Genomic DNA, 27,425 nt, shown 5'->3' on the forward strand with positions numbered 1-27,425 from the left:
GACTACCTGCACCATAAAGGAGTCTCTGCAGGGCCTGGAGGCGGAAGACATGGACCTGGCTATGAAGGCAGACCAGGCCCTGTCCTCCCTCCTCCAGGGAAAGACTCAGGACCCCTGCAGAGACCCAGTGCAGTCCCGGCCAGAAGAACTCCAGAGCTACCCTCTGGAACTGGGCCAGGATCCCTGGGGCCGGGCTCAGAGTGTTGAGCCGGTGCCAGAGCATGGACAGACTAGGTGGTTCAGCACCAGCACCCTCCATTACAGGGAGAGACACTGGAGCAGTCCTGTCCATCTCCACAGCCACTCACCCATCCTGGCCTCCAAATCCTGTCAGTTCTCCAGCGGAAAATGATGCACGGCGAAAAGGTAAACACCGAGATAGAGCAGCAGACCCGCGCTCCATCAGATGGCTTAAAGCACGGGTGGGAGGGAGCTCGCCTGCCACCTGTCCCCGACCATCAGGCCAGAGCTCTTGACCCAGGTGGAGAAGGCTGCCGAGTAAATCACCTGGCAGGCCTCCACCCCAACCAGGTTGCCCAGGTCCTGGACCACAAGGAGCATGTCATCGGCATACGCCGACAGGACCAGCCGCAGCTCCAGCTCCCGAAGCACCAACCCCGTCAACCTCCGGTGCAGGAGACAGAGGAAGGGCTTGATCGCCAGAGCGTACAGCTGACCTGAGATGGGGCACCCCCTGCCCGAAGCTGACCGGCTCAGTCAGGGTCCAGTTGAGTCTGACCAGACACTTCACAGAGGCATACAGCACCTGGAGAAAGCCCACAAAGTGGGGCCCAAAGCCAAACAGCCGCAGATTGCCCAGGAGATACCCGTGGTCCACCCTGTCGAACGCCTTCTCCTGATCCAGGGACAGGAGGCAAACGACAGACCATCCCTATGCCCCAGCTCCAAGAGGTCCTGAATCAAGTACAGATTGTCAAAGATGGTCTGGCCCGGGATGGTGTAGGTCTAGTCGGGATGAACCACGTCTGCTAGCATGTACCCAAGCTGCAGCGAGATGGCCTTCGCTATGACCTTATAGTCTGTGCTGAGGAGCAAGACAGGATGCCAATTCCGAAGGTCACGGGGGTCTCCCATCTTTGGAAGCAAGGTGAGCACAGCTCGCCTGAACAAGAGAGGGAGGACCCCACTTTTCAAGGACTCGGCTCAGACGGTGACTAGGTCCAGGCTGAGGACGTCCCAGAATACGCGTCAGCCCGTCCATGCCTGGGGATTTATTGGTGGGCATGGGACGGAGGGCTTCTGAGAGCTCAGCCAGAGAGAGAGGCAGCTCCAGCCATTTCTGGTTGCCTGCGCTGACCGTTGGGAGCTCAGTCCAGAGCACTCTGCAAGGTTCGGCATTTGTCAGATCTGGGGAGGAAAGGCTCATGTAGAAGGCCCTGACCCTCCTGCATATCTCCTCTGGATCCGGGGGTGGGGGGACACCACCCTCTGTCAAAAGGCAGGTGACATACTTTTTCACCCCCCTTCATGGGGGGAGGGGGAGAGGCAGAACTGAGGTTGAGCATGGGTAGAAAATTCTCTGGGTTTGTTTTTTCAAAGCATGGAAATAGGGGGGAGGTTAAGGCTGAGCCATGACCTTGATCCTGCCTTCCCAGAGTTTTGTGTCTGGGGATTGTAGCTGGACCCCTGCCTGGGGGCTGTGAAAAGCTACAATATTCTCAGGTGTGTGTCAGTAACTGACAGTTGCAGCCTGGCCTCCAGGGCAAGGAGGCGGTGCTGCTATCTTGGGAGGCCAACTATTCCCAACCTAGCGGTAAAAATTTCCCAAACCTGGTGAAAAACTCCCAGATAATGTTTTTCACAGTGCCTGGGAAATTTCCCAAAACCTGGGGATTTGTGAGTAAAATGTTGCAACTTGGGAAATTAGGAATTGTCATTCAAAACATTTCACTCAAAAATCCCCAGATTTGGGAAATTTGCAAGGAGACGGGGGGGGGGGGTTCCCCTGGGGCTTCCCGCTACTGCTCCCCGGAAGGCGCCGCAGGGGGGAGGGCAGCTGGGCTCGATCCAGGGGAGGGGAACGCAGCGCTGCTACAGGCAGGTTCAAAGCAGCCTGGCACAACCCAGGCGGCTCCTGCCCTGAAGGGCGCCTGGCATCACCGCACCCGCCTCGCAGCGAGGCGGGGCCGGCGCCTCCCGGCCCTTTAAGTCCCTTCCCCCGGCACCGCCCCCAGTCCCCGGACGCTGACATCAGCCCTCAAATAGCCGCGCGGGCTGGGTGCGGCCCCATCGCATCGCTCTAGCTCCAGGCCGTCGCCAGCAGGTCAGAGCCGCGCCGGGGCTGGGTGGGGCGCCCTCCACTGGGGGCTCCGGGCCGGGGCTGCTCCATGCAGGGAAGGTGGGGCCGGGCGCGGGGGGAACCTACCTTGTCTCACGCTCGGGGACGGGCGCGGGGCCCCTTAGGGCCGGGGGCTGCCCCCCCTTGCCCGGGAGCTGCTGGAAGTGCCGCGCCCCGGGCAGCTCCCCGCGGCTGCTCTGGCCCAGGAACTGGGGAGTCCCCGAAGTCTCGTCCTGTGGACGGGCCGGGCGGGTTTGGGTCCCGGTGAAAGCGGCCGGCGTGCGGGGCTGTTCCCGGGTCCTGCCTGTCCGGCTGCTGGGAGCCGGTGCCGGGCCGCGCAGCGGGGCCAGGGGCGCTGCCTGCCCCTCGTGCGCAGCGAGCGTTACGCTGCGGCCCGCGGGCTGATCGAGCGGTCGCGGCCCCGGCGCAGGCTTCCCACGTGTCGGAACAGCAGGCGGCCGGGCTGGGCTGGGCTGAGCGCCCGGCTTGGTGTGCCTGGGGCCGGAGGTGGGGACCCGGAGCTCGGCCGTGCAACTGGGTGGGTTCTTAAAGCTGGTGGCGGCTTTGCGAAGGCTGCCCCAGGACCCCTTGTTTGCCGCCTCTGGGGGAGAGGGTGCTGTTAAATCTGGCTCGGCTAGAGCGAGCGAACCAGTGGGGCCCCCCCCGAGCGGAGCTGGATAGGTGTGGTAGCTGCTTCGCCCTCCCAGAGATGGCCACTGGCGAAGGTGCTCGGGTGCTGTGGGGAAAGTCTGGGTCTCTAGTGCAGAAACTGCTGTCTCATCGGGGATCATGACCCCTCCGCTGGAGCTCGCAGCCTGTTGCTACAACAAACTTAGAAATCAGGGAACTTCTGCAAAGTGGCTGCTTGTGCTGCGGCTCCTGGCACCAGGCCTGCTCTCCTCTGGCTGCCATGAGTTCCCCAGCTTGGCAAGCAGCACAGTGGTTACAAAGGCCAGTGCGGGGCTGACGACTTCATGCTCAAAACAGTCTCCCAGCCTGGGCCCTCTTCTCCAGAAAAGGAAAAACTAGCAGCGCTTCTGGGTCTGACCCAATTCCCTGGACGCTGGTCCCTTTCCAGCACTCTGATTCTAAAATGGCTGTGAGCAGTGGAGACACATGAGGCCTTTGTCCTCCCCTGAGGGACGGGCCAGTTGGAACAGCCACAGCTGGTCCCTCAGGCAGGCTATTGCTGCTTTGACCTAGAGCTCAAATAATGAGTGAGCTTTTCAGCTCCTAAGTCCTTTCCCTCCTGCCCTGGCTGGCCAGGGTGTGGCCATGCCTGACATCCACTCCAGTGCCCTGTGAGGTGGCTGCACTTCATCCATAGCCTCCAGGCTGCTTTTCTCAGGCTGTGGTGTGACAATCCCTCCCTGAAGAGCTTGGGCAGCCCCTGATGAGAGGCAAGGAAGGCCTGGTCTAACGCAGTAGTTATCAAATAGGGATGTGTGTACCCCTGGGTTGATGCTCATCTAGATAAGTCTAGTGTTCCACCAGGCTATACAAAGCACTAGCAAAGTCAGTGCAAACTAAAATATCATACAGTGACTTGTGCCTATTGCTTCATAGACTATGCACTGAAAATGAGTCAGTAATAGTGTGGCTGTGGCACTTGTATTTTTGTCTGGTTCTGTAAGCAAGTAGCTCTTAAGCGAGGAGAAGTTTGAGGTATGCAAACAAATCAAACTCCTGAAAGGGGGACGGTAGCCTGGAAAGGCTGAGAACCACTGGTCTAGCAGACTGTTTGTACCAATGGAGCTGTTATGGATAGGGTGGGGCTCTGCAGTAGCTAAATCAGCAGAGTCCTCCAGTGTGGATGCTGCGCTGCTGGTTTAGCGGTGCCTCCCCTGCTGGCATAGCTAGTCTGTATGACGGGGCTGCAGCTGTACCTTTTTACCAATATAACCGCAGCCACTGGAGTGGCACAGTGGAAGTGGTTCCAGTGCTGTGTAGATGGCTCCTGTGGAATGGCCTCCTGAACCAGTGACACTGCTGTGGAATTGGACTGGTCCTAGCATAGGTGTGTGTGTTGGCTCCTGGGTTTGTCCTTCTCTAGCACTTTGTGCAGGGTTCTGGGGTCAAGGAGAGGGTATTGCAGGTAACGGCTGAATGGGGGTTAGAGCAGTCACTTTGACCCTTTATTGGCACCTCTTGTGGGACAGCAGCAAATCCAGATGGGTGCTTGGAAACAGGATGGGCTCTCTGGTCCCAGGCTGCCTGATGGCTAGGAACATGTAACAGCTCTGCCTTCAGCATGGCTAACAGAGGGGGAAAAGGCCTTGTCCAGCTCCCAGTTTGGCAAGCTCCAATGTCGAGGTACAGCAGGCCTGGGCTTGCAAAGGCTCGGGGGAGGGCGGCAGCATGTCCTGGGGCAGCAGATTAATAGCCATGTTAACAGCCTGTGCTCTTGGGCTGGAATGTTTTATGGGCATCTGTTCACAGCTGAATTGAGGACCTCCATAAAGTGAAACTGCCTTATAAAACAGCAGCTGCTAGTCATGTGAATCGACCTGCTGCTTGCTGGCGCCTTTCCAGGAGCAGGCAGAGCCGGCATTTTTATTCCCATCTGTAATGAGCATCTCTCTGCAGCTGGCTGAGCCCCTCAATTGGGGGGGAGGTGCCTTCTAAAGCTTCATGAGATGCCGATCTGGCTTGTGAAGGCCACCACATCCTCCTCCTGCCTCCAGGGTGCTCAGTTCTGGGAGCTCCACGCTGGAGTGGCTGGGGCAGGCAGCCCTGCCCTGACTAGGATCCCAAAAGAGCTCTCCTGGGTGGAGGTGCTAATCCTGGGTGGCCAAGCTCTGAGCAGGGAGAATCTGCAGCTCTTGGGGAGGGAGCAGAGACACTCTCCACCCCCCCCCCAGTAATCCCTACTGCCTCTCCCACTAGCCCATCTACAGCTCCCCCTTAAGCCAGCAGGCTCCAAAGAGCTGACCTGAAAGCCAAGAGAACTGCAGTGTGTGCGTGGCTGAGTCTCCTTGTGGCTTGGGTGCTGCAGGCCCTCCTAGCTGAAGCCAGGGTCAGTGCTCTCAAGAACATGAGCTGGAAGTGAGTGGATGTGGGGGTGGCAGGAGGAAGGCTGTGAGTAGTGTGGCTTCTATGGTGGGGCCTTTTCTTCCTCCTGACCCCCATGGGGGGTCATGGCCTCGCCACACCTTGGCAGTCTCAACAGCTGAAGGTGCAGGCTCTGTTGGTTCCTCTTAGAGTTACTAACCTTTTGAAATGCAAAAATATCAGCACCTCCCCAAGTAAGCCTGCTGCACCCCCAACCACAAGGGAACTCTGCAACCCCCCGCCCTTCAGCTGCCACTTATAGTATCTAGAGAGAACACAGAGAGAAGATTGATAACATCAATTTCTTAAACTGCAGAAGTGGGAAGACTGCAGCATCCTTAGCTCACACAGAAACTGTTAACATTTGACAGTACTGTGGGATAGCTAATCTTTAGAGCCACACTTAATTTAATCCACTTTTTAAACTAGCAAATCCATTACAAAACCGGTCAGGCCGGTCTGGCACCAACCAGGTGGTAATCCTAGCTCCTCCCCCTGGGCTCTCGAGGGTGGGGGAGTGACAGACCAAAACAGAGCTGGTCCAAACTCCGGGGGGGCTTTCCTTCCCTGTCCTGAGCTGCTGCTCACCAACCAGGTTCTCTGCCCAAGGGCCCAGCGTGGGGCTTGTACCTTCTTGCTGGCTTGCTCCCCTCCTTGGCAGCTTAGCCAGAGCCCCTCATGTGGGGTGTCTCTGCCCAGACACCTGCCTTGTGGAGCCCTGTACTCTGAGGTGCCCACATGAACATGCTGCCCTCATGGGACCTAATGTCTGTACCCTGCACTTTTGGTGCCCTTGGGTCTGTGGCTGGCTTTGTGTTCTGTTGCCATGGCAACATCCCCGGGGACCCACCCACACTTCCAGGGGGTTTCCTGTTTGTGGGGATTTCAGCAGCCGCAACTCGCCCTCCCTGCTCAGATGTGTGTGTGTGTGGGGGGGATCAGTTCCCCCGAGGGCTTATCGCTTCCTGGCCACCTGGGTGCTAAACTCTGGTGGCTGCTTTCTGCTCTGCCAGATTCAGTAGCATCCTCTCCCCTCCCCCAGGGCTGGCTCTCGTCTTCCAGCCTCCCCCTGCAGAGAGTGCTCCTGTCGCCAGCAGACTCCCATCTGTGGCAGGAAATCAGGCCTGTCTCCACCAATTTCAGTTACTGCTGATCCTTGGCCTGGAGCCCAGTGCTGCTAATGCTCCTGAGGAGCTGCCTTTCATAGCCCCTCCAGGCTGGTCCTGATGGCTGCCCTCTCTGCAACCACTCTCCAGAAGCTCAGCTACCTGTTCTGTGGCTTCCCAAGTAGGGCCACGGACCTGGGCAGGGGCCCTTCCAATCCCCCTTCATACCTTTTCTGGGGCCTGTCCTCAGAGAATCCTTGCCAAGAGCCTCTGGCTAAGCCCCAGCATCTGTCCCACTAATCTTATGGGAAGTGTGGTGCTCTCCCTCCCTCTCAGCTCTCTTGCTGCTGTCTGAGCCCTGGGCCTGGTGCAGGCTGGTTCCCCACTTGATGTTGCTCTAACTCTGCAAAGCTGCACTCCTGCTGGTGAGCTGCAGTGGAAGTGGGCTCTGACCCTTTGGGGTGCTCGGCCACCCTTCCTGTCTGCCAAGGACTGATCCAAGGCTTGGCATGGGGGTGGGGCTCTGGGCACAGCCCTCCTCAATCAGCTTCTCAAAGTGCCTGCAGGTCCCACTTGGGGGCAGGTGGAAGCACAAATAAATGAGTGAGGGAATGTCTGTACCCAGAGAATGTAAATGATGCAAACAAATCTCCAGCCAGCTTGTGGGTTCTAGCAGTGGCTGCTCTCAGCTACCTTACTGCCTGGATGGGACAGGTACTGCCTCTGCCCGTGTTCCCAGGGAGGGGTGTGGCATAGCACACTGGCTTGGAGGCAGCTGGCCCAGTCCCATTGTGCAGGGTGTCCAGTTTGCTGCCCATATCCAGACTGCAAGAGAACAATGGGCCAGTGTAGCCTGATGCTCTCCAGACACAAGATCCTGCTGGGACTCAATTAAAGCAACATTTGCCTAGTTTTCAAGACCAGAAGAGACCATTGTGATCATCCAATCTGTGACTGCTTAGCACAGGTCAGAGCCTCCCAGCCAGGGATTCTTGCCTCCAGCCCAGAACTGCCAGCTGAGCTCAATAGAAAATCTCCATGTGATGTAGAATCCCCACATCCCTTGCCAATCTACTTAGCGGCTAATTACCTTCATTTAATCTGCTGTTCCTTTTCCGTTAGCACTTTGCTGATTTCAGTTTCCAGTCATTGGCTGATGTTGCTCATCTGGCTGGTTAGATCTTTGGGTACAGGATGTTGCCTCTGTGTCGATGTCTGAGCACTTTGAAGCTAAACACAGAAAGCTTTATCTGGCATGGGGGGAGGGGGTGCTAGTTAGTCAAATTCTACTAGCCAGGGGAGGGAGTCTGGGTGTGGGTTGGGGTGCAGCTTGTAGCACCCCCTTTCATCCTGCTTAATGACCCTCCTGTCCGTATATCCCATGTACACATTGGGAGTATGTGTTCAGGAAGGGAGCATGGTGAATAACCAAGTCCCTGCTTGCCAGCCAGCTGCCCAGCCTGCCAGGGCACCACATCTTCTGGTCCTAGATATGACCATGCACTTGGCTGAGGCAGCCCAGCTCTAACCCCGTCTAACCCCCGGTATGCTCACATGGCTGTGATGGCTCACAGGTAGGGACTGTTCTGGGAAATGAGATGATGTAGGTTTCCTTCTTCCCTGACATGCTGGGACAAAGCTGTGTTGTGCCAACAGCTCTCAACACCCGGCAGGATGAACTGGAGAATTGGTGGCACCAGCTCCTCTCCTGGTTCAGGTCCAGTTTATGACAACTACTGGCCTGGCATGTACCAAACAGACGTAACCCCTACTGTAGGGAAACCAAACCCTGTCTTCTGAGAACATTCCTGCTTAAAGCATCCACATAGGGGCTGGACTAGGCAGAGTTCCCACATGCCCTGGACTGTCCTGAGCTTGAGAATGTGAAACTAATGTGGGGGTGCAGAAGTTAAACCTGGCTCAGTGAGTCAGTGATGAGCAGTGAGTCAGGCAGCATCTGGACTCCTGTTAAGAGGCCCCTTCATGGTTCAGTGAGCATGTACCTGAAAGGAGCGAGATCTGCATAAGCACTGAGGAGGTGCTGGCTTCCCAGGAATACTGCCTGACAGTCTAACCTGCATGGTGCAAGTGTGGGCATGAGATGCTGTCTGCAGGGCTGATCTAGTAGGGAAGGTGCTAGCAGTGCTGCCCCAGATCTTCCTTTCTCTTCTTCCCCCCCCCCCCCCCCGGCCACCATGGGAGCTGTACGCTTGTGCTCCCGGACTGCATGCCACAGAGGAGTGTGGTGGACACCAGGCTGTAGTGACTGCCTGGAGCCTGGCTAGGTCTGACCTGGGAGGATGATTATGGCTCTGCCCATCCTGAGTGGACTGGCTGCTGTTGTCCCCTGAACAGGCTGGGACCCAGCGGTGAGCTAGTCCACTTCTCCCAGGCAGCACTCAAGACAAGACCTGCCTAGAGAGCTGGGCTCCCTGCACAGGGTGGTGGGGGAGGGAGCGGAGTGCAGGGGGGCAACCCACCCACTACAGTGCAACCTGAGGAGCTTCTGGAACAGGCTGTGACAGGACTTGCCACCATCTGTTTCCCACTGTGTGGGTGGTTCTGGCCAGCTGCACTGAACTGGAAGGAGCTGCCTGCAGCAGAGAGGACTGGGAGTTGGCATGTGGCAGGGAGGGGCTGGAGCCCTCAGGGCTGGCTCCTTTGTGTGAAGGGCTCCCAGCTGGGTGTCTGCACCCCTCAGACTGGCTCTCCTGCCTCAGACCTGCCAGCTTTGGGGAGCTGCAGAGGCAGGGTGCAGATCCAGAGCAGCAATTCCACTGCTGCTGAGCTGGGTTCCCCCTCTAACCTGTCAGCCATGCGGGCACCTCACTGGGGGCAGATGGTCTCTGCCTGAGTAACACCTGGCTCTGCGGTTGTGGAGGGCAGCCACTGACACACCTGGTGCAGGGGTGAGCACTGGCTGTGGCTGGGGTGTGGGGGACTGCTGAGGACAGGCTGGCAGGGGCCATCAGTGAGGGTTGGTAAGTCTGGTGTTGGGGGAACAGAGCCAGTGGGACGGCAGGTTTGTACTGCAGCTGCTTTCTCAGACAAGCTTGGGGGTGGCTCAAACCTTCCCCTGTGCCCAGCAAGCTGGGTGAGTTCTCAGGGGAGCAATAGTGAAACCCAACAGCCCCAGGCCTGGTGGGATCCACAGTGTTGAGGGTTCAGGAGATTATGGGCTCCACCCCTCACCCACCCTGACTGCTTAAGTACCTCTCTGGAAAGAGCATTTCAGGCCACCTTAGCACAGAGGCTCAGGCCCCTTCCCCAGGTATCTGCAGCTGGGGGGGGAGGGGGAAGTAGAGTGGAAGTAGCCAGCTCTGGAATAGCACCCCTCCCTCCTGTGTGTGCCTGGGAGCCCCGGCCTGGATGGGTGCATGGGAGCATTCCCACCCCACCCGTGCCATATTGGCACCAGACCTGCCCCAGGAACGGTGCCCAGAGCTGCAGCATCCCTGGCTTGTGGCATCTTCGCCCCTTCCTCTCAGCTGCTAGTCTCACAGTGACGCTGAGGGAGGCTGGAGGGAGCCAAACTACTGACAATCTCCAGACATGATTAAATCGCCAGGTTGCTCAATAGCAATTGTCCCTGGCTGGGAGTGATTCACCCCTCCCCTCCCCCACTTGAGTCTGGGCCCCAGAGCCATTTCCCAACCCTGCAAACATTCCACAGGACGAGTGGGTGCTGGGTCCGCTGGGGCCTTGCAAGGTCCGCTCCATAGTGACGGGAGGGGTGGGGAGCCAGCCTGTGTCTCTGGGTTGTGGTGCTCCCTTGTCAGGATTATAAGGAGCTCCCCCTGACTGAGCTGCTGGGGAAGGGGGGAGTGGGGCTCTGCTCCCATCTGGCACCAGGTCAGGGACCAGCAAATGCTGATTATTTCCTTCCCAGCTGGCCCCCATGGAGCCTCTCCCTGCAGAATGGCTGGGGAGCTGAAATTACACTTCCTGCTCCCAGGGTGGTGCCTGGGACTGGGGCCTGCCATGGATGCTGGGGGGAGGGGTTGCTTGGGTAGGAAGTGCCCTGCAAGGGTGATAAGCTGCTGTCCAGGAAGTGCTGGTGCAGCGTCATGGTGGGGGCTGTTGGCTCAGCCCTGCCTCAGGGCTGGGGAGAGGGGCCTGGCCTGGCAGGATAGTTTATTGAGGCTTGTTGGTTCCCAGTTGAATCTAGAGGGTGGTGGCTGTTGTCCTGCCCACTGTGTCCAGCATGGGCCAGAAGCCCCTGCAAGGACCAGCTTGCACACGCACTCTCTCCAGGACTCTGCTAGAGCTGCTCTGCAGGCATGGATGGGTACCTAGGCTTGGCACATCAAATGCTGCTGCTTGCTCCCTCCAGGAGCCACAGCAGAACTGCCCATGTTCACAATCCTTGCAGGGGCCTGCCCCCTGCCCAGCATCCCCAGCTGCCCTCCCTACAGTCCAGCCTTCTCCACAGCTCCTGGGCATGGCCCCCTCTGCCTCCATCTTGCCCATGTGCTGTGGATGCCAGGGTCCTGTGTTAGAGCAGGGGCAGGGCTTCATTTTCAGCCTGCACCTGGGGCAGAGCTTGCAGCTGCTCTCACTCCCATGTTGTGAGGCAGGAATCCCAAAGCTCTCCCAGCCAGGAGAGCCCTTGGCTGAGTGCAGCATTGTTGTATGGCACCACGTGCAGTCTCACTCTCTCGTAGCACCTGTCACTGCCTGGCCAAGCAACACTCCCCTGCTCCAGGTGGTGGTGACGCTGGCAGCCCTTGCAGAGGCAATGAGGTCTCCTGGCTGAGAACTCCAGCCCAGGCCTCACCCAGAGGTGCAAGCATGATTCAGTGGTGGTGGGAGGTGGAGCAATGGGATGGATTGTATCAAGCTGCAGCTTATTCATCCCTCTTCCCCAAAGCCTGCCCCCATCTGAGACACCAGCCTGCCCCCAGCTGGCCTGGGCAGAGGGAGCAGAACAAGTGGAATTGAGCTTGACCATCCCAGCAAGTAGGGAGGGGGCAGCACCTATCCCCTTACATGGGGTGTCAGCCAAGAGCCAGTGAAGGGCTGGACTGGCAGCCCCAGCCAGAGGCTCTGCCCTGGCCTGGCTGCATCTGGCCTGGGACCCTGGTTCCCCCTAAGGCTCCATATAGCAGCCTGTGGGGCTGGGCAGCTCCCTTGCCCCTGCAGAACAGCTGCTGGGCTCCTCAGGCAGCTTGAGGCTGGGCTGAGGCCCTGGCGCATCCTGCTTGGCCCTGGCACATAGCTGCGTTCCAGAGATTAGGGCTGGAATGTGCCTGGACGGCCGGGCTGTTGACTTTCCTGATACGGCACCCAGTGTATGGGGTGGGCGGGAGAGGCTGGCTCTAGGACAGGCATTTTCCCACCATCTGGAGAGAGCCTGGTCCCAGCCACAGCTGCGGCAGCTTCTTTTACAATCCTGACCCACCAAGTTCTCATCTCCTCTCCTGCCCTGAAATCCAACTGCCCTGACCGTGTAGAGCGGGCTTCCCCCCAGGTGCGTGTGGGGTGGGGAGGTGCTGACATGCTGAATCTGAATGATGCCCTGCTGGGCCCAATGCTGAGGTGCCCCTGACTGGTGCTGACCCTACAGTGCCCCAAAAGCTGAAGGGATCCAGTCTTGGAATAGAAGAAGCAGGAAGTGGGTGTGGGGAGGGGGAAGCCATGTCTGGAGCCCATCCTTGCCACACAGCGGGTGAGGTCTCACCGTCCCTCTAAAGCAAAGGAAATTCCAGCAGCGCTTCCTTACCCTAGGGTAAGGGCCTTCCAAAAAGGCAGCCCTGGACTGGGGGAGGGGCTGTGGTGAGTGCCAGGAGCACGTCCCTCTGCCTTGCACCTTGCCAGGAGACAGAGTCTCCAATCAATGCCCCTGACAGTCAGCTGTAGGGTGGGGCCTCCCTGTAGACTGGCTCAGCAGCCCAGGGAACCGTACAAGAGCCTCCTTCTCGCTGCTGGCGCTGGTGTGTCCCATGCTGTGGGGAGCTGGAGTGTCTTCGGAGAGATTCGCTTTGCAGCAGGGGCCTGTTGGGCTGGTGATGGGCACTGTGGGGTGCTCAGTGACCCAGTGCTGTGATGGGGTCCAGCAGAGGCATACCCTTGGGCTGGGGGTCCTGTGTGGGCAGAGGGACGGGTGGGTGGCTCCATGGAGTGTTTCTCTGTGTGCAGTGACTGGTCTGTGGGTGGAACCTGGGTGCTGGGCTTCCCTCTGCAGGCTCAGCCCCCGATCTGCCTAGATGCAGGACTTCCATGGGTGGGGTGGTCCCAGCTCTTACTCCTGTCTGCTCCCAGCCATGGGACATAGGGGGCTCCCTCTATCTGGAAGGCACACCAGGTGGGGCCAGCCCTGTCATGGTGTGTGTCCCTTGCAGACCCTGGGGAAGGGGGACACAACCTGGCATCAGCACAACTTCATATAGGCCAGCACTTACTGGGGCTCGGAGCTGCAGGGGAAGGAGGAGCACTGCTGTGCTCTCACCTCTGGAGAGAACAGGGTGTGGGGGTGCATGCAGGATGCTGGGATGGGGATCTCAAGAGCTCAATCAGCTGAACCCAGGATCTCCTCCCTGCTGGCTTGAAGTCTTGAGCTGGATAGGAGATGCCCAGCACTGTGATCACAGGTCCAGGGCTCTCCTCCCCACCAGGAAATGGGCCTAGAGCATGTGCACCTGTGCTGGGGAGTGGACAGGGCTTTCTAGCTCTGCCTGTGCAGAGTGGTGCAAATGCAGATCCTTCCTTGACTGGCCTGGGTGCCCACTGCTTGTGGAGCTGGCTTGCAGGGAGGCTGCTGCAACCCCTCTGACTGTGACCAGCCCCAGCACATGCTGCTCCTGCTCTGGGGAGGCCTAGCTTTGGGACTGCAGAACAGAGCTGCCTCCTGCAAGCCGGAGAGGTCTCTGTCCCTGGCCTTTGGCATGTGTGCCCCACTGTAGTAGAGACCCCCAAACTCAGAGCAGGGGGGGATGTTCCCTGGGCAGCCTCTAATCCACAGCCAGCCAGGGTCAACTCTGCCCTGGGGCTGGGCCCTTGGTACTAGTTGAGTCTGGCTGATGGATCCTGGCTCCCCAGCCTGTGCTGCTGTGTCATGGCTCAGACTGTAGAGGGCATCTCACTCACCTGCCCTGTCTGTTGGCCCTGCAGACACTGCATCGTTGCCATGGCAAACAGGGGACCAGCCTACGGACTCAGCTGGGAGGTTCAGCAGAGGATTGACAAGCAGTACGATCCAGAGCTGGAGCAGATCCTCACCCAGTGGATCCTGGCACAGTGTGGGAGCATCCAGCCGCCTGAGCCTGGGAAAGAGAAATTCCAGGAGTGGTTGAAAGATGGCACAGTAAGTATCACTGGGGTGGGAGGATCCCCCATGTGCCCCAGCAGCTTGGGCTTTCTTGCATGAGCTGGGGTGTCCCTTCCCCTCCAGAGAGCTGGAGCCCCAGGCAATTCCCCCTCCTTGATGGGGCTGTGAGATGCAAGCATCCTCCAGGGTCTCTGTGCGGGGACAGCACAGCTCTATAGACCAGAGGCACCAGGTCCTCCCTACTGCCCCTTGAGCCTTCCCCAGCAGGGCTGGAGCACTCCCAGGCACATGTGGGCTATGCTGAGCTAACAGGGGGGGAACTCTGCCCTGAAGTAACCCCTGCAGATGGACCTGTGCCCAAAGACAGGGTGCTGTGGAGACTGCTATTGAGACCAGCTCAGAACACTGAGTCCTGGGTTTATTCATGTCCTCCTTCCTGCCCAGGTGCTCTGCAAACTCATCAACAGCCTCTACCCAAAGGGCCAGTGGCCTGTTGCCAACACTGATCCCTCAAACAAGGCCTTCAAGCAGATGGAGCAGATCTCCCAGTTCCTGCGGGCTGCTGAGCACTATGGCATTGCACCCACTGATATCTTCCAGACTGTGGACCTCTGGGAAGGTAGGGAGAGCTGGGGGGGAAGGGTTGGCTTGGCACAATACTGCCCTGGCTCATGTGGGAGGCTTAACCTCTAGCATGGGGATGAGCAGGGAACCTCTGAGTTAGAAGCTCCACATGAGCAGCCTGCCCTAGATCCAGCCCTTGTGCTGTGCAGAAATCCAAACTAGCCCCCTTTGTGAGCAGAAGGCTGCCTCCCCAGGCTCTGCTTATCCTGGGGATCCTCCTCAGGGTGACTCAGCCCATGTCATAGATCTTCTCCCGCCTCCCTTGTATCTGGGTGGGGCAGTGGGTCTCCTGCCTCTGAGTTAGCAGAGCTCATTTGACCCTTTCCCAGCAGGCTCTAGACCTGCTAGCAGGGGTCAGCGGATGCTTCTGCCGATCACAGCCAGCCTGGCACATCCAAAGGCTGTGCTTGGACCCAGGAGAGGGGGATGGTATTGCCACCATTCTCTGGAATTGCTGCTTATCTCAAACCCTGGCCAGGGCTGTACAGGTGGCCCATCACATGGGCCAGAGAGCTTGGGGTGAACTGAGATGAGCAGCAGGCTGCACTGGTGGGTTGGGTTGGGTTACTGACCCCCTCCAAGTGCTGCCTGGGCTCTGTGCTGAATGCACCTAGATCAAACCCCAGCACATCACTCACAGGCTCTCTGCCCTGCCAGGAAAGAACATGGCCTGTGTGCAGAGGACCCTGATGAACCTGGGGGGTTTGGCTGTCACAAAGCAAGATGGGTTGTTTGTTGGAGACCCCAACTGGTTCCCCAAGTAAGTGGCTCTTGAACTTCTGAGAGTAACAGAAAACCAGCCCCTCAGGCCACAGTGGTGGGTGGTCAGGCCAAGCGGGCATGGCCCAGCCCTGGGAGCAGTCAGCTTTGGGGCTCCCTGTCTCTAGCTGACTTGGAGCCACTAGAAGTGGGATTCCACTCTCCAGGCAGGAGCCACCTCTCCCAGCACGATGGATAGAAGCAATACAAGCCCCTCCCAGTGCTCTGCTGCCCCTCCCCCCACCTGCAAGAGGGATTCTGGGGCTCAGTCTGTGACTGGCTTGGGGACTTAGGCCTCAGTCACTCTACAGAGGGACAGGGTGTCGGCTCATCCAGCCTGACTGTCCTGGAAGATCCTGTCACTGGGCCCCACTCAGCTTCCCTTCCACAGTGCAGTGTGGGCCACTCCTCTTCAGCACACAATGCTGCCTAGCCATTAGGTGCTCTCCCTATGGCCCCTCCGGTCTGACTCATGTGTTCCTCACCCCCAGGAAATCCCAGGAGAACCGCCGTGACTTCTCTAAAGACAAGCTGAAGGAGGGTCAGAATGTGATTGGGCTGCAGATGGGCACCAACCGGGGTGCATCGCAAGCAGGCATGACAGGCTATGGGATGCCACGCCAGATCCTCTGATCAGCCCAGCTTGGCAGCACTCCCTCTCCACCATCCCTTCCCCCTCCTCTCTAGGGTTTAATATATTTGTCTACAGTCTAGAATATTGGGGAGTGGTGCCTTGAACACCCCCTGCAAACTGCCACAGTGAAACCTGCCAGGACCTCGTGCCCTGAAAGTCTTCATTCAAAGTTCCCCATTCCAGCACCTTGGGGGGGCCCTTGTCCCCAATATTGCACACTGGGTGCAAGACCCAGAACTCCCCTAAACTTACACCCTAGTTCTGTAGGGACCAAACTCCATTTCCATATGGACCAAATGACTGTCTAGACTGATATTGGGACCAATCAAGGCTGCCCCATCCCACCCTTCCATCAAAGCCAAGTGCCAAAGCCATGGCTGCTAACAGCCAGCCAGATCTCTCCTCCCTGGGGCTTGGGGCTCTGTCTAAAGCAGCAAACCCACTTCTTGCATTCCAGGTACCCAGGCCAGTGGCTCTTGCTGATCTGTCAATAGCCTTAGGACCAAAAATCTCCCTTGCAGGGCTCCATCTAGCTGCTCAGCTGTAAGACCTTTTAGCAAGTGTCTTGTCTCTAATCCTCTGCTTGTGCTGCGGAGCTGTCTGTATTGTCTGAGTAACTCTCCTGTGCTAGTAAGGAAACATGTAACATGATGTCCCAGGCACCAGTAGCTGGGATGCAGGCAGACTGCTGCCCAGCTGGGGCTGTGAAGAAAGGGCTGTAATATCCTGCCCTGTCACCCCGGGACTTGGAACAGGGCATTGTCAGCCAGCTGATGGTCCACCCTGGGGGGGGTAGGAGCAGCTGTGTGCTATGCTCTCACCGGGGTGGAGGAGCTAGAAGTGCATTGCACCTGGAGCTAGCCCCAGTGTTACAACAGCAGGGTCCCTATTGTTCCTGGCTGACCTGTGGCTTGACCCTAACCCTAGCTGGCCCAGCAGTGCTGCATGCCCAGCTCTGGAGCTGGTCCGTAGCTGTCACCTGTGCTCTGATTACTCTGACTGTGGAATGTGTATCTGAGGTCACCATCAGAATAAAGGTCACCCAAATCGTGTTTATAACCTGGAGTCTGTGTGTGTGAGAGATGGGAAGCCCAGCACAAAGCAGTGGGGGGGAGGGGCACAGGGGTCTGAGCAGCTCATGCAGCGTTGGCTCAGCTGGCGATTCTCACGGACACTGTTGGGGCAGCAAAGAGTGAAACGACCGTGCAAGCGAACAGCCACCCCTGCGCAGCCTGCAGGAAAGGAGAGCACCGAAAGGGTTAGTGCCTGGGCTGGGTTCAGGCTTGGCTCCCTCTGCGCTGGAGGGAGCATGAATTGGTGGAGACCAGCTGGCTGCACCTATGCCCAACTTCCCCTGTCTAGGATGGCACCAGAGGCCTCCTGAGAGGGAGTGAGGCCAGACCTGAGAGTGGGAGCAGCCTGCAGGCACTAGGCCCTTACCCCAGCTGGGCCTCCCCTCTACTGAGGGGCCATCCAGGAAGGGTCAGGCATGGCCTGTGCCTTCGAGCAGCTGGACCAAGTGGGTAGGGTGGCAGGTCAGGGCTGGGACCTCTGCCTTGGCTGTGCCATGGCCTGTCACCTCTATATGAGGATGAAGTGGGTGGGTGTGGGGAGGGGGGGGGTAATTGAGCATGCAGTAGGGGCTGTTACAAGAACGGCCAGACAGCAGCAAGCTGAGCATGGTTCATGTTGCTCTGGACCCCTAGAGTCCTGGGAGGGGATGAAACAGGGCCCTCTGTTTTGGAAGCCCCTATTGGGGCCCCTGGATAATGGGGTAGCTCCTGCCAGGAGTCACCCCCACCTCAGCCTGCTGGCAGCAGCTCTACTGGGCACAGGGTCCCCTGAAGCAGCAGGGCACAGGGCTGGGGGAGGGTGATTGTAGGCTCCCTGAAGTGGCAGGATGCTCTTGGGGGTGTGTCTGGCTGGAGTCCTTGGACTCCTCATGGGCTGTTCATCTGGGTGGGTTGCTCAGCACCAGGTGTAGAAACTGGGAGCAGAGCTGATGCCCGAGCACAGCTAAAGTACCTGGAGCTGTTTCTGCTTCTCCCTGCTGGGCTGCTTTGACCTAGGGGTGTGAGGTGGCCCATCTACAGTGACTGGGTCTCATTGCCCTTTACAGTGGGCAGCGGGCTTAGGAGGAGCCAGTCACCTTGCCCTGGCAGTGTGTGGCAGCTCTTCTGCCCTTGGGTCACTGCTCTGTGGTGGCTGGGGGTTGCCCAGCTGTGAGAGAAGCTGCAGATTTAATGCTGCTGCAGTCAGGATGGGCTGCTCAGAGCAGACCCAGTAGGGCCACCATGGGCAGTACAGATGGTTGCTCTAGCTCTACTGTGGAGCTGGGAGCAGCCTGCTCTGCACTGCCGAAAGCAGCAGCTTGGGCTTGGGTAGGGTGGAATCTGGTTCACTAGTTAATGTCCTAGCCAGGGCAGCAGAGGATGTAGCACCTCCCAGCTCTGCAGGTCATGTCTCTGTACAATGGAGGCCACAGTGACCCTGGCAAGGGCCTGGCCAGCGTGGGCAGGGCTGTGCTCGGAAGGGCAGCCCCAGCCATTGTTGGGGAGCGGAAGGTTAATGATACTAGCAGAGCTGCTGCCCACACCCCAGCTCTGGTGGGAACAAGGCTTGTATTGTAGCCAGGGCAGGCCCAGCTCCCTGCCCAGAGCCTGCTTCGATCAGCGCATGTACTGCCTGGAGCCGAGGGCTGCAACATTACCAGCAGGGCTGCCTCTCCCGTCATCTGTCTGGGAGCCCTGAGTTCCTAGCACTTGGTGAGAACAAACTGGGCCAACACAGGCTCTTAACCCTACCCCCAGCAGGCAGGCAGCCCCTCGGCCCTACTCAGCCACAGGCGGTGGAGCCAGCCCCCACCTACCCACTATGGCTCAGGCCTCCCAAAAGACAGGCAGGTGCTGGGCCTCGCCCCACCCATGCTGTAGGGTATCAAGCACTGTGTGGGAATTGCAAGCTATTGCTTTAAGACTGGAGTGTGGGGGTGCCTGGTCCTGCTTACAGGCTCAGGAGTGGAGTCAGTCTAAAAAGAGTCAACTTGAAGCAAGGTGCGGGGAGTTGTGCCTCATTCCTTCCACCCTCTGATGAACAGGAGTGGGTACTAGGGGGACCCTGGCACAGGCTGGCAGCCTGGGTTCTCTATCTTCTACAGGCTGGGTGTGGAGGTCTGAATTCTAGGAAGCAAAGTGGTTTGCTAAGGTGTACCACTCCCAGAAGAGCATTTGCCTTGATGCAATCTGTCAGTATGCACGCTGCAAAGTAACGCTTGGCAGCACCTGGCTGTGCTGAAACATCCCTGATCCCTCAACCAGGCACAGTGAACGCACCAAACTCCCATAGGACATGCCATGGGCACACACTTCACTCCCCTGAGAGAGTGGGCAGGGTGCCCCATGCTCAGACACACTGGGCACATTCTGGGGCCTTTACAAGCAGCAGTGAACATGCCTTCAACACCCTGGGCTGCAGGCACCCCATCCCCTGAGGAGCTGTAGTGGCCAGACCTGGAGGGGATCACAAGTCAACCTGGCTATGTGCCCCTCCCCATAAACTGGATCTGGGGAAAGCACAGCCAGAGGGGCAAAGGCACCCTCCTGCGGGCAGGCTTTGTGCTAGCTAACTGTAGATTCTGATACCAAAGGCATTTGCAGCCCTCTCAAACCACAGGCTCAGGCTGAACATGGAGCCACCTCCCAGAACAAATATTTACACTCTGTTGCTGCTGTGTTGCCTGAACAACTGATCAGCCTGGGCCAGGCACCCTGCAGCCATCAGCCAAAATCTGCCTGAGCAGGAACCCCTGATGGAAGGTTCTCTCTGTAGGTGCCTGGGCAAGGCCACCCCTAGGACTGGTGTAGCCTGGTCCCAGGGCATGGTGCGGAGGAAGAGGCCAGCCATGGCGAAGGCCTGCTCTGGGTTAGCACTGTTAAACCATGACACTCTGGCAGCAGCTGCTGTGGCCTGGCAACCTGCACCGGGCAGGCCTGTCGCTGAGCTGTGGGTCAGGCAGGATGTGAGCAGGCTGGCCTGATGCCCTGCCCCTGTTGTCATTTATATCAGTGCCAAGGGCCTGCAAAGCACCACCCTGCTGCCCTGGCAGTGCTTTGCATGGGTGTGAATACCTGCACACGGTGTGGGTGGAGGGCTCAATGGAGCAGGGGTGTGGCCGGGGAGGGGTGGGGGTGAGCCCCAGGCCCCAGTGTGAGATGCAGGGGAGTAGAGAGCCAGGCCTGGGGGTGGGGCAGCTCCTCCCCTCACTTTGAGTCTTGACTCCAGGGACTCATGTGCCAACATGGGGCTTGTGCTGCAGCATCTGGGCTGGCTGACTGTACTCACATGTGTGAGTGTGCTGGGGGGGCAGGCTCAGACGTGGCCCCATCCTGCGGCAGACAAGGGGGCTGGCCAGAAGCAGCGCCAGGGTTTTTGCCGCACTAGGCGGCAGCGCTCATCTGAGCATTTGGCAGCGGGGGTTCTTCCACTCCGCAGCTTCGGGGCACTTCAGCAGTGGGTTCCGGAGTGAGTGAAGGACCCTCCGCTGAAGACCCGGAGCAGAATGACCCCCGACTGCTGAATTTCTGCTGAGGGTGGCAAAATGCCACCCCGAAAATCCTGCTGCCCTAGTTGCCTAGTGGAAGCGCCAGCCCTGGTGATGGCAAGGGGCGCGGTAGGGTTTGTACCGTTTTTATAACTTTGAACCCAGCACCATTGGACCGGGTCAGTCTCTGGTGTGGATGCAGTTGTCCTGCGGTGAAGGGCCATATGCTGGTGCTATTCATCTGCATCATACGCTCGGCCAGTAGAAGGTCTCTTTAGCCTAGTCTAACTAAGTCCATGCCGATTTCACTCAGTAACACTCACACCCCACCTGCCATCATGCCAGCCCTACGGAACTGGGGTGCAGGCCTGTCCTGAGACTGATGGGCCCTTGCTCCAGCCCTGGAGAGGGAGCAGGGAGGAGAGACCCAGCTGAGATGAGGGGCAATGCTGGAAGGGAACAGAAACCTGCAGGGTCACAGCAGCAGGACAGGCACAGAACTAACCCCTCCTTGCAGGCTCCCCTGGCTGAAGTGAGACCCCCGCAACTCCAGAACCAGCTGATAGGAAGGGTGTAGGGCTGGAGGGGGGCAGAGCAGGAGGGCAGGATGAACACCACAGGGTGGGGGGAGCGTTAGGACAGGGCAGGGTGTTTGCACTCAGGGTGTGTGTGTCAGGGTGTGTGTCAGGGTGTGTCTGTTTGCTCTACTGTCATTGGTGCACGTCAGCTCACCTATGCGCACTGGCCAGACAAGGAGACCGGCTCCTAATCCTGTCTAGAGAGCCACTGGTCAGCTGTGAACCAACATTCAGGCTGGGTGTGAGGCTGGGAGCAGCGCAAGGAGGTGACACAATATCCCAGTGAGTCATTTCCCTTCATTCACGTAGTGGAAAATCATTGTCAAGAGGCTGCGTCCGGGGCGGGCCCTCAGATCAGAGGCACTCGAGGGTATCGGAGCGAATGAGACATTCCCAGTGCAGAATGTGGGGGTGGGGAGCCGAGGGAGGATATAAAAGGACACAGCTCCAGCTTACATGTGTGTGTTCATGTGTGTACACACCGTGACCCAGCATTCTCCCAAGGCTGATATTCCCACCTCCATAGGGCTGTCAGGTTTCCTCATCCCCTGCAGTCAAGAACCAGCTCTGCCTCTTGGCAAGGGGCAGTGGGATGAGCCCCTGTTCTCAGTTGTGCTGGGTCTGGCATTACCCTGTGGTCCCCCCCGACTACCTCTACACTGCAATAAAAGACCCACTGCAAGGCTATAGCTGGCCCGGGTCAGCTGACTCAGGCCTGCAGAGCTATAAAATTGCAGTGATGATGTTTGGCTTAGGGGCTCTGGGACCCACGGTGTGGGAGGGTCTCAGAGCCCAGGAGTTCACCCAATAGCTGCGCTGCATAACCATTCCCCCTCAGCACAGCACCACTGCACTGGCCAGAGGAGGCGCTATCTCTGCACAGCCGGTGCTTCAGGCTGAGCTGCCTTTCCTGGGATGCTGCGCTTGCTGGTTTGAGACATTCGGCCTTTTAAGAAGCTAGCTACAATCGGGGTGGGGGAAGTCGCAAACCCGGCTGGACAAGGATTGGCAGGGAATTTTCCTGGCTTGGGCTGACATTTCTTTGGCTTCTTTAGCAGCATCATTTGTTGTTGTACAGACAAAACTACACAGGACCTTTTCAGGGGGCAAGACAAAGATGCCACATTTATCATGATGACAATTTGATTTATGACCAATAACTAATATCTTAATCCTTTTACACACACACACACACACACACACACACACACACACACACCCCCCCAGATGTTCTGCAGCTGCTGCATAGTTACCGGTCCTGAATGTAGCTTGAGTTTGCAGCTTGGGTTCATAGATTGTGGCGGCGAACTGGCCAGGAAAGCCGGGCACAAGGACGAGCTGGTCTCTGTTGGGCCTGCACCGATGCCCTTCCATGTTGGCAGCAGACTGTTACCCTCCAAAGTTTTTCATCTCACCCATCCTTTTTGTAGGCTTTAGTTTGAATCCAGAGTCTATAGGTCTTGCTGTGTCAGGCTGCCTCTGGGTTTGGTGATTGATCACCCGTCAATTGCAGGTGTGACTTTCAGCCTGGGACCTGGCTTTGATCTTCCTTCTATTGTACCTTTTCTTTTTAGGGTGGACTCTTCTTACTTTTTTCAGAGTAGCAGCCGTGTTAGTCTGTATCCGCAAAAAAAACAGGAGTACTTGTGGCACCTTAAAGACTAACAAATTTATTGTAGCATGAGCTTTCGTGAGCTAAAGCTCACTTCTTCGGATGCAGTACGAGTTTTTTCATGAAGTTGATGGATTTCCACTCCATATGGCTAAATGCAGTGCCTTGCATAATGACAGGTTTCAGAGTAGCAGCCGTGTTAGTCTGTATCCGCAAAAAAAACAGGAGTACTTGTGGCACCTTAAAGACTAACAAATTTATTGTAGCATGAGCTTTCGTGAGCTAAAGCTCACTTCTTCGGATGTTGTTTCATTCATAAAACTTTACTTATGAAGTTACATTAATAAAGTGAACAATTAAAAACAATTTCATTCATCAGTTCTACATTGTCCCCCTTTTGGCCCTTCAATCCAGGGGTATTGAATGGGTCCCACTTTATGTAATTGTTTTAAGGCAGAACCAACATAACAGTTAGGATTACTAATAGGACAATGATGGGAGGAAAAATTATATTTAGAACTGCTGATCAGGTGGGCTGCTCCTACTACACTCTGCCCCTTGATTTATGATTATTACAGTAGTTATTATTGTAGGGCACAGGTGATTTGTTGCAAGAATATAATTAAAACCATTACAATTGACTAAACACCAGATATAACCTAAACACAAATGCAAACAATTATAGTTATAATAATTGGGAATACAATAAAACCATTACAATAATTGGGTACATTGACAAATAAAATGAGGCCCAAGTTTGATGCTGCAATAGCCATCAAACAATAAAAGTTACTGAGGTCAGGACCTCCTTAAGCACACACAACAAATAAGACTTCGTAGGAGGACCACAGTTGTCATGCAAGGTTAAGCTGATTTGGACTTAAACTAACATTTAGTTGCTAAAATGTTGCAGAATCCCCTATTTTTAACAGTTGTTCTCAAGAGGTTTCCGGGGACCTGAAAGATGGGGCCCTACTATTATGGGCCAAGGTCTTACAGGTTATGGGGGCCCAAGAACTACCCTTTAGGGCTTGGGGAAGTAGAACCAGGGAGCATAGTGTGGAATTAAGAATACAAGCAAATGCAACCTAACAAAAAATAAAGCTGATGCACTGGGGACCAAAGTCTTTTGGACACAAGTGGTGATTGATAAGTTGGATGGACATGGGGGAAGTGGAGAGAGGAAAAGACATTTGCCATGTCTAGTGTAGTATTTCTCTTTTTCTGGACCCAATGCTAGCACAGGACACCACTAGAGACAGACACAGAACATGCAACACAGAACACTGGACACAGACTTTTTCGCAACACTATAACCATGGTATTTTATAACTCTTCAGCTGGTACCAGCCCTCCTGATGTTCTGGTTCAGAGTCTGAAATATAGAAGCCTACAAAAAAATTAGCACAGTGCTCCCACATGGCAGACCCACCCTGCTCAGTCTCTGCCACAGTGTGTTCGGTACTTGGGGCTGCACAAATGCTAATTAAGTGGTGCATTTCTTTGAGTTTAAATTTTTGTATTTTAAAATCCCCAGCCACTTTGCCATGGCCTGGAGGCCTGAGGCAGAAGCAGGTGCTGTGGTTACTGTTGCAATGACATTCTGGCCCTGGGAGGAGGAATCTACCCAAATATCCCCCTTCCCAATCTCCAGAGGGGTCCCAAAAGTCTGCCCCTTCTGGGGTCTCAAATCTCCTGATGTTACTGCTGCTGTAAGATGTGAGAGTGCTGTTTTAACTCTCGGTACCCAACCTTAAGGGCATCTAACTGGGTTTGGGTACTACACACCTTTTCATTTCTCTGCTTTGGGAGCAGAGGCTTGTAAATCTTGGTGCAGTTTCTTGTTTTTATTTTTACATTCAGCCAATTGAAGGAATACCTCATTACAGGTTTTCCATAGAAGCCAAACTGTGGCTGCTTCCTTTTTCATTGGAGTTGAGGGTTTATATATTAAGAAGTACCTAGCCAATTTCTTGTTTTGGGTTTTTTTTTAAGGATATTTTTAGACAGTGTTTTCTTAGCAACAACCAACCACAACAAAACCAAATTGATAAATATCAAGCACTATAACCCCTAATTCCTAAAAGAGCAGCTTACAGCTTCTGAAAGAGCAGTTTCCCTTTTTAACTCCTGGAAGAGCAATTTTACCTTTCTAACTCCTGAAGGAGCAACTTACAACTCCTGAAAGAGCAATTTTTCCTATTTAACTCCTGAAGGAGCAACTTAACCCTCTCTGGGCCAGAGGGAGAGACACTAAGCCTCCCTCTGTATCAGTCAGCCTACTACCACTGAGGGTTCATACACCAACTATAAAAATCCTTCCCAGGATCAGAGCGAGAAACACTAAGTTCTCCTCTTTAGCTCAGTCTTGCTATGGCTGAGGGTGTATGCACCTAGGGGTTTTTCAGTTTGGAGCGAGGATCTCTAGGTCCTCCTCCTGTTGCCTGACCTTACTACGACCGGGGGTATACCCACCTCCAATTATTCCCCCCAGCAGTCCAGGGTGGAGAGAGGGATGCTAAACCTCTTCCCTTTTTTTCAGCCCTGCTATGACTGAGGGTGTGCATATCTTTTAATCATAAAAATTCTCAATGCATAGTATTTTACTATTTGAATAAGATTCAACCCTAAACTCCTATTTCCTTCAGAGTTTGTGGTTAATTAACTGAAAGTTTACAATCTTTTTTCTGTAGTGCCAGGCTTACTAAAGCTGGTGGTGTGCACACCAGTTTTTATAATAACTGTGGATTCTATTCTCGCTCCCCCTTTGCATTCTCCACCAATAATGTCTGCATCTTCAGCCAGTGATGTTTGAACTCTATTTCATCAGGACAGGCTGGGGCTGCAGGTTGATTCCATCATCCATCCATACCTCAGTCACACATCTAAACTAAACGAATAAGAGTACAGCAGGATTTGCAAAAATGAAGGTTGGAGGAAGCTTTTACAAAATGGAATGAGCGTTTTAAAATGGGGTTTGAATTACAATATGGCAAACAGTGCACAGAAGTTACAATATAGACAGGTGTAGTGGATGGCAAACAGGAAACAGAAGTTACAATGTAGGCAAGTGTAATAAATGGTGAACAGAAGTTACAATACTGAAATAGTGCAAGTCTCAGTGATTTAAGCAGGAATTGGATTGATAGCGAAACTTACAAAGGCAGTTGACTGAACAGCTCTGGCTCTTAACAAGCATCTTCATTGTCAATTAGCCAGTGTGGCAAACCCAGGCCAAATGGCTACAAAGGGAGGGGTAGGAATTAGTGCCAGGGGGGTTAAAAGGCCTCTCCCTACCCATTGAGGAGAGAGAGCCATGAGAAATTAGGTTCAGCTGGAACAGGGGTTACCAGGGAACTAATTAGGTTCAGCTGGCCCCAACTGCTGGCAACCTTTTTAAACCCTCCCTGGCAGGGAAATGGGGGGAGTGAGAGAAGCAGAGAAGCAGCCAGTGAGTAGGTGCAGCAAGACTCTGCCCTCTTCCAGCAAGGAAGACTGCACTCTGTCCCCAGGAGGGGAGAAAAACAGCAAGGGACTAACTGAGAGGAGGATCAGCCAGACCCTGCGTGACTGGGAAGGACTTTGCTTTGCCCAAGCCTGTGTCTCCAAGGCAAAAAGGGACTGAGCCAGCTGAGGAGAAGCAGGTACTTTGCCACATGTGGTGTCAGAAGTGGGATGTGATAGTGAGTGAGGCTCTGTGGCAAGCCATCTCAGGGCAAGGTAAATCATAAAAAAAAAAAAATGGAGGATGTAGTGAAGGTGTTGTTACAGGCCACTGCGGCCCAGCAAGAGGCTACCAGAGTACAGGTGGTGGCCCAGCAAGAGTCAGTACGTGTCCAACAGGAAACAAACCAGCTGCTGATGAACCAGGCGGCCCAAGATCAAGCCACCCTGAATGAGGTAGTGAACCAGCTGAAAGCCCTGGCCATGCTGACGCACGGGGCCCAGGGGACCCAGCTGCTACGGGCAAGCAACTATTTACAGAAGATGACAACAGATGACGATATAGAGGCATATCTCCTTGCATTTGAGAGGACGGCACTGTGGGAGGCCTGGCCCCAAGACCAGTGGGCCAGGCCTCCTGGCCCCATTCCTGTGTGGGGAGGCCCAGAAGGCCTACTTTGACTTGACCACAGAAGCAGCTATGGATTACCCCCAGCTGAAGGCAGAAATCCTGGCGAGGACAGGCGTGACGCTGGCCATAAGGGCCCAGCGCTTCCATGAGTGGAAATACTGGGATGACAAAGCACCAAGGTCCCAGCTATTTGACTTGATACACCTCGCCCGGAAGTGGCTCTGCCCTGAGACCCATGGGCCAGAGAAGGTAGTGGAAATCCTGGTATTGGACAGGTACATGAGGGGGTTGCCGCCAGACATATGAGGGTGGGTCTGCCAAAATGATCCCTCCTCTTATGATGAACTAGTTGCTCTCGTAGAGAGACACTTAGCAGCCCAAGAACTTTCTCGGACCACCGAGGAAGGGAGGTGCCAGAATCGGAGACCAGTCTCTGCACCTTGGCCCCGGTCTGCCCTAGCGCCAGGCCGGACAGTGGAGGGGAGGAAGGAGGCAGAAGAGCAGCTGGCAGTCCTGGAGAGACTGGAGGACTGGGGGAGAAAGACTCGGGGGATAAATCCCAGCAGCCCGAAAAATAGGGGGCTGCCCCAAGCGGGGTACCGATGCTATGCCTGTGGCGAACTGGGGCATATTGCTGCCCAATGCCCAAGTCTAGGAGAGCCTATGCAATGTGAACTGGGAGATATAGGGGGACTATGTGATCTAATAAGTCTGGTCGGGGTTGTGATGGTCCCTCATAGATACACTAGGCCTGTTAAGATGAATGGTATAGAAACCACAGCATTAATTGACTCGGGAAGTGCAATCACATTAGTCTCGGGGAAGCTGGTCAGGCAGGACCAACTATCCCGGGCCAAACGCTTGGGAATATCCTGTGTGC

General features: G+C 55.9%; 1 protein-coding gene across 1 annotated transcript; it reads left to right on the top strand.

Annotated features, from left to right (window-relative positions):
* The first annotated feature begins 2,141 nt into the window (after positions 1–2,141).
* Positions 2,142–16,799, top strand: TAGLN2 (transgelin 2). Its single transcript, XM_044991261.1, has 5 exons — positions 2,142–2,284; positions 13,567–13,759; positions 14,168–14,342; positions 15,005–15,107; positions 15,598–16,799. The coding sequence occupies exons 2-5, from the start codon at positions 13,583–13,585 to the stop codon at positions 15,737–15,739; spliced, it is 597 nt and encodes a 198-aa protein (XP_044847196.1). The 5' UTR covers positions 2,142–2,284; positions 13,567–13,582; the 3' UTR covers positions 15,740–16,799.
* The last annotated feature ends 10,626 nt before the right edge of the window (positions 16,800–27,425 follow it).

The sequence above is a fragment of the Mauremys mutica genome, chromosome 17 (genome assembly GCF_020497125.1).
Source record: "Mauremys mutica isolate MM-2020 ecotype Southern chromosome 17, ASM2049712v1, whole genome shotgun sequence".
NCBI classification, from domain to species: domain Eukaryota; kingdom Metazoa; phylum Chordata; order Testudines; family Geoemydidae; genus Mauremys; species Mauremys mutica.

What these genes read in the sequence shown, in the direction of transcription:
- TAGLN2 (XM_044991261.1), top strand. Translation starts at nt 13,583, where the DNA reads ATGGCAAACAGGGGACCAGCCTACGGACTCAGCTGGGAGGTTCAGCAG. An exon ending in AGTGGTTGAAAGATGGCACA is followed by an intron (nt 13,760 to 14,167) that starts GTAAGTATCACT and finishes CTTCCTGCCCAG; the next exon opens with GTGCTCTGCAAACTCATCAA. An exon ending in GACTGTGGACCTCTGGGAAG is followed by an intron (nt 14,343 to 15,004) that starts GTAGGGAGAGCT and finishes CTGCCCTGCCAG; the next exon opens with GAAAGAACATGGCCTGTGTG.